This window comes from Vigna angularis, chromosome 2, assembly GCF_016808095.1.
Source record: "Vigna angularis cultivar LongXiaoDou No.4 chromosome 2, ASM1680809v1, whole genome shotgun sequence".
Taxonomy (NCBI): domain Eukaryota; kingdom Viridiplantae; phylum Streptophyta; class Magnoliopsida; order Fabales; family Fabaceae; genus Vigna; species Vigna angularis.
The window spans coordinates 40,673,704-40,680,801 of record NC_068971.1 but is presented as its reverse complement, the minus strand read 5'-3'; the positions used below and the strand labels follow the sequence as shown (position 1 = coordinate 40,680,801).

The 7,098-nt window shown below is 32.9% G+C and overlaps 1 protein-coding gene across 1 annotated transcript; it reads left to right on the top strand.

Annotated features, from left to right (window-relative positions):
- The first annotated feature begins 4,431 nt into the window (after nt 1-4,431).
- Nucleotides 4,432-6,828, top strand: LOC128195356 (uncharacterized). The gene is made up of 6 exons (XM_052872629.1): nt 4,432-4,472; nt 5,327-5,384; nt 5,462-5,594; nt 5,706-6,088; nt 6,184-6,318; nt 6,403-6,828. The coding sequence occupies exons 1-6, from the start codon at nt 4,432-4,434 to the stop codon at nt 6,826-6,828; spliced, it is 1,176 nt and encodes a 391-aa protein (XP_052728589.1).
- Nucleotides 6,829-7,098: the final 270 nt, after the last annotated feature.

The following is a 7,098-nucleotide window of genomic DNA, read 5'->3' as shown; positions in this document are numbered from 1 at the left end:
TCTGAACTTTTATCACCAAGGCTTCCAAAAGAAGAATCATATTGTATTCATCTTAGCCTATCACAAAGACAAACTATCGACTTCGATATCACTAATTGGTCTCTTGTAAGAAATTTATGAAAGAACGTCACATCAATAAGATATAAGTCTAACTTATGTAAAAAAAATTGATATCATATCTAACTCAAAATCTATAATATTTTAAGTTCTCTTCTTTATGTTTGATTTTTTCATCTCTGTTAAATGTAAGATTTAAACTTTCATTTAAATTTCTATCAAAATCATGGTTATTTAAAAGACTTTAACTATCATAGGACATCTATGTTTCCATTTGATTGATGTTGATATAAATGTTATTGATATTAAAATTTGGTTTTAAAATTTAAAGTACAATATCTTATTTTTTATTTTTTTTTTGTAAAATTATGTTTAGGGTTTAATTATATAATTGAATCTAACATTTCCTATATGAATTAACATTTATAAGTTTCTTAAAATTGTAATTTAGATTCTATACATATTTTAAAATATAGGAATTTCTAATTATTTTAGTAACAACGAGTAAAAAAATTAGAAAGTAAGTTATAAGGCATTTATAAAATGTAAATTGTAAAAGAAAAAAAACTATTAAAAAAATATACAATTTAAACCGCCAGTGGGAATTAATACAATGCTTTTGTTTGTTTCAAATTATTTTAATTGAAATCTAAAGTGTATGCATGTTTTATTTATTGTAATAACTCTATTTATATTTAATTTCACGCACATAGAACAAAGATTTATATGATGTATATCAATCGATATAAAAATACCTGTTTTATACTATAGGATAACTTTCCCAAAAGCCTAACAACATTCCTTAATTATGCAAATTTTGCTTTCTTTGGAATTGTGAGTTTAGATGCTTTGGTTTCAATTGCATCCCTTAGATATCACAAATGTCGTATTTTATATTTTTAATATGCAATTGTGTCTCTTAGACATTGCAATGATGTCGTTTTAATTTTTAAATATATCATTAATGTTAATTACATCGAAAATCTTCAATCCAAATACTTAAGAAATTTTAAGATTATGATATGTGAATAATTCATTTCCACAATTATAATTTACCCAATAAGCATATAATTAGAGCTTGAAAGATGAAATTATTTGTTTGAGCAAGGCAAATAGTGATAAATAGATTGAATTGTGTGTTGAAAGTAAACAGTAAAAGAAAACTCTTAAAAATTTTAAAATTTGAGAGGGATAAAGAATTTCATGCCATTATTAGGGGTTTTATTATTGCTATAATTTATATTAATGTCATTTAAGGAAAAAAAAATACAAGATCGTGGTACATGTTTAATGTTAGTGTGGGTATTGATTTGGAATTTTTTGACTGCAGGATACAAATATTTTAAAATTTGGAATTAAAAAATAAAAAAATAAAGAAAGAAATTATGAAAGTCTTTGTAATTTATTTTATCGAAAAATTCATTGACTTTGGATCTTTTGGGACTATTCCATGGATGCCACTTTCCGTCGATAACATAAAGAACGTGAAGTTTTGAGATTTTGCAAATAACAAATCATAAGACCAATTCATATCTCTCATCATCACACACCCACGATGTTTCCACTTACAAAGTCTCTTCAATAAATTCTTTGTCAATAGGGTACGATAACTATGTAATTATCTTTTCGAATAAAATAACTAATATGTGAGATATCAATAGGAATAAGAAGACAAGAGAGATGAGTTTTCATTCAAGATTTTCATATATTCTTCAAGCTAATTTAATTTGATATTTTTTTACAAATAACATTATAAAATTAGTTTCTATGATAAAATTTATATTTATTTATATATTTAAATTTCTCCCGTTTGTTCGAGATATTTAACACATCATTATTTATATATATATATATATATATATATATATATATATTAAATGTGAGATGGAATATTAATAAATGATTGAGATTCAACAAATAACATAATAATTAGAATAAATGTTGGATAAGAAGTTACACTTTATAAGAACTTATATATATACTAAATTTATCAATATTTCAAGACAAATTGCATGTTTTGATAGCATAAATAAAAAAAGTTAACAAAGTCATGTTTTATAACAAAGCTTAAAAACTTTTTACACAAAACATTCAGTTTAAAACTCAACATAATAAGAAATATTTTTTTTAAAGTATATGAAAGATAAAGAAAATATTATTTTATTTATTTTCCAAAAAGTCTTTATAAACAAAGTTTTTTTAAAACATAACTTTAGTTGTATTTTTATTTCAAAAGATGGAAGTTCAGTTTAGTTATTTCACATCACAACTATATTAAATTTCCATAATAAAAATAATTTGCACCGCTCCAAATACTATTAAAATAATTGAAAACGTCATAAAAATGTCAAAATTAGACTAAAACTCATTAAGAAAACTTATAAAGAGAGAAAATTTATTTCTAAAAATACAAAATTATGAATTTAGATACATTTTCCTGCATGAGGAACCCTTTGTCTACTACTAGCATGATCATTCAATATATTGGAAATGATTCTACATTAGTTTTAATAGAAATATAATTGAAAGTAACATGTTTCAAAATATTGAATTATCATGTATATTTAGAATATGATACACACCTTCTTTGTTGGTCATAAAGTCTTAATCAATATTAAAATTACATATCCGTTATCACTGTAATCAATGTGGAAAGTTAGTATTATTTTAGTATATTGTTTATTTTGGGATAATTCTTAACTTTAAAATGGCAAAACCATTCCCAAACACACCATCATATAGTTTAAATTGGAAAATAAGTAATTAGGTCATTCACACTCCGAAACCGAAAGAAACAAAGTTTGACTATGTATCTACTTTTAGAATCTTCAATTGTCTATTTAGACATATATTTATTTTCTAAATATATGTAATATGATTTGAATTATGAATATAATGTGATATTGTACATGTAAGTTGTTAGGAAAATGATACTCGAACAACCAAATTTGACAACATTTGGACACAGAACACGTGTCAGCGTTTGAGCGGCCCACGTTTTTAATGGAAAAAGCTGCTGCAATCTGAGAATTTCTGATCAAACCTGCTTCAACGCTGACGTGGCGAGGACGAGCACGGGCAGTTTGGGGTGTGCGTTTCAAATTTGAATTTTATTTTCTCACTTCGTAGACAGAGAAGCGGCGCGAACAACCAAAACGACTTGTGTGACCTAGACAGAGAGACGAGAGAGTTGGAGAAAGGAGGGATCACGAGCGACAGAGAGACAGACCGAGTCCGCGCCGGAGTGCCGCCGTCCACTGTTGAAGGCCGTGTCGGAGAGATCAAACGCCTCCAGCTCCGACGTGGAGCGGTCGACGCGAACACGGCAGCCTGTGTCGTCCGTTCCGGCCCTGCGACCAAGGGAGGCGTTGAAGGTATCGCTTCGTCCCAGGTGGTGCCGTCCCTGTCCTGGAGTGCCGCCGGACGTTCGCCGGAGTCTCGCCAGAGTGTGGGCTGTGAGGTGGACCAAAAAGAGGGGTTTTCCGCACTGTGAGTTCCACCGACACCTTAGGCAACCGTCTCTGTTCCAACCGCCACGCGTCGTGTTCACTGAAGGTTGGTCTATTTTTTCATTTTTCAGTGGAATGAATGTTGAATACATGGATGATGTTGTTTTTGGATTGGATTTGGTTATGTAGGAAACGTCTCCCAAGTGGATGTTGTTCTGTTACTAATTTTTATACAAGTTCTCTGCTTAATCTTACATTGTTGCTGTAATTCTGTTGGATTCGTAGTCATGGTCCTAGTTGGCCTTGCTGTCAAAAAACTTGAACCCAATGACCCACTTCATTCGGGTTTGGTAGCAGTAATGTTGGTGAAGCAAGGGTCCTAGAGAATGTATTTTTATGGGAGACGAATTTGTTAATAAAATGTTAAGAAATTGTTCCGAAATTACTTAGAAGTAGCTGAAATGAGGTACAACAAACAAGCCACCCCAAAATGAGAGTGATGGACGTACGTGGCCTTTGTGTGCAAAAATTGGAACCCAGGTACCCACTTATTTTGCCTAAGGTACCAGTCCTGTTCCTGTACCATGAGTGTTTGAAAATGTTTTTTTATGTGGCACGAATATGTTAAAAAAATGTTAACCTCAGTGTTCCCAGATAGCTTAGAAGTAGGTGAAATGAGGGAAAACAAACAAGCCACCCACAAATCAGAGTGATGGACGAAGTTGGCCTTGGTGTGCAAAAACTGGAACCCAGGTACCCACTTATTTTGCCTGAGGTACCAGTCCTGTTCCTGTACCATGAGTGTTTGAAAATGTTGTTTTGTGTGGCACGAATATGTTAAAAAAATGTTATCCTGAGTGTTCCCAGATTGCTTAGAAGTAGGTGAAATGTGGGAAAACAAACAAGTCACCCCAAAATGAGAGTGATGGACGTAGTTGGCCTTGGTGTGCAAAAACTGGAACCCAGGTACCCACTTATTTTGCCTGAGGTACCAGTCCTGTTCCTGTACCATGAGTGTTTGAAAATGTTGTTTTGTGTGGCACGAATATGTTAAAAAAATGTTATCCTGAGTGTTCCCAGATTGCTTAGAAGTAGGTGAAATGTGGGAAAACAAACAAGCCACCCCAAAATGAGAGTGATGGACGTAGTTGGCCTTGGTGTGCAAAAACTGGAACCCAGGTACCCACTTAATTTGCCTAAGGTAGCAGTCCTGTTCCTGTACCATGAGTGTTTGAAAATGTTGTTTTGTGTGGCACGAATATGTTAAAAAAATGTTATCCTGAGTGTTCCCAGATTGCTTAGAAGTAGGTGAAATGTGGGAAAACAAACAAGCCACCCCAAAATGAGAGTGATGGACGTAGTTGGCCTTGGTGTGCAAAAACTGGAACCCAAGTACCCACTTAATTTGCCTAAGGTAGCAGTCCTGTTCCTGTACAATGAGTGTTTGAAAATGTTGTTTTGTGTGGCAGGAATATGATGAAATAATGTTAACATGAGTGTTCCCAGATTACTTAGAAGTAGATAAAATGAGGGAAAACAAACAAGCCACCCAAAAATCATAGGGGTGGAAGTTGTTGGCCGTTGTGAGCAAAAACTGTCACCCAGGTACCCACTTATATTGCCTAAGGAACCAGTTCTGTTCCTGTAGCATGATTGTTTGAAAATGTTGTTTTATGTGGCACGAATTATATGCATTCATAAATGAGAATTATATTTTGTTGTGTTTTAACATATGCTGACAATGTTTGTTATGATTTCCAATTTTTTGTTTTAGTTCATTGTGTTGGTGTAATGTAATTTAAGTTTTTGTGTTGCTGTAGTGTGATGGAGGAAGAACGTGGTGAACAAAGTGACAAAGGAAGTGATAGAACGAAGAAGGTACGTAGGATTGTATTTGATTTGCATACATTTGTTGTTTGACTGTATTTAATTAGTAAGCATGACTTCCTATGCAGTTAGTGTTCAGACACTACTGCAGAAGCAAGATGATAGGTGTTTTGAACGAACGGTTGACTATTGAGAAGAAGGGATACATTGAGAAGAGTGTTTTTGGTTGGTTGTTATACTTGCCAAGTTCTATTAAGATAGGTAGGAATTTGTTATCTAAGTTATGTGGTGAATGGGTAGATAGCATGAGTGGGTTTTATTTTGGGGGCAAAGTTATTAAGTTTACCGAATTTGATGTGTGTCTCTCGTTAGGGTTGCCTGTTGTTGGTGAAGCGATAGATTTAAATAAAGTTGGGCATCGTAGTGTTTGTAGGGAGTACTTCCCTGAGGGGAAAGTGGATGTCAGGATGGTATATGAGTTTTTGTTAGAGGAACATCAAAATTTTCCAATAGAACATTTTTGCAGCTTGTATATATTGGTAGGCATATCAGAGTTCTTGGTTCCGAATCGAAGTGGAGTAGTATTTCCAATCATATTTGACCTTGTTTCGGAGTTTGGGAGTGTGGCTAAGTACAATTGGGGTAGTTTAGTTTTTCAGTACTTTGTTGAAAGTGTGTGTGGTGCTTCAACAACAATGAAGAATGAAACAACCAAAAGCCATATTCATGTTCAAGGATGTGCTTACCTGTTGCAGGTACGTGTTTGTTATGTAATTGTTAGTGAAAGACAATCATTGTTTATTGTTTGAATAATTTTTATTGTCTTAGTTGATGGATTAAACATTTGCAGGTATGGTTTTGTCACCATTTTGTGACATCGAAGTCCATTTACAGTACACGGGTAACAAAATTCCCAAGGTTGTTGAACTGGATTGATATGAATATTGGGGATAAGTTTATCAAAACTGCTTTGGCAAAGGGATCGGTGAGTAGTTGTTGATTATAGGAAGGTGCAAAGTTATTTATGATTTGTGTTATTATGAAACAAAAATTGTTAATGACATTGCAGGTTGTTATTGATGTTGGTGTGTCGAAAGAGGAGCTTTGTTATGGTATGGTGAAAGACGCTTGTGAGAAATTTGGTATTCCATTTAAGAAGCAAAATAGAGGAGATAAGGAAAAATTACTTTTTGTTGTAGAAGAACAAACACGGGTAATCGCGGACATGCAAAGTAGTATTAACGATTTAAGAAAGTTGGTTGAAGCAAAAGATGAAGATAAGAATGAAGAATTTGTGGAAGAACCGTTGTGGGAAAGTGAAGATGGTTGTCAAAGTACACCGGTTCAGCATGACCAGCAAACCCCTGTGGTTGAACGTGGATTTCAAATGCAACAAAGCACAATGTATGATCGTATGAAAGCGCAACCCCGAATACGGGTTAAGAGTGTCGTAAAAAGAAGTCCTTATACTGCAGGTGTTAGAAGAAAGAAATGAGTACCTCAATAAGTTGTATTACATTACGAATTTCGGTTTTAGATAATGTTATCATGTTTGGAATCATGTTGAAATAGTTGTTTTAATTTTGAAAACATTGGAATCCTTTTTTGAATTGTCATGATTTCATTCTTGTTGTCTTTAATAGTTTATGACAGAAGCAGGGAGTTCAAATGAAGTGGGATGAACATTAAATCAAGTTCTTTGAATGTGTTTTGATGTGTAAAAGGTTAAGAAATTTATAGTAATAAACCTTTTGTTTGTTATAAT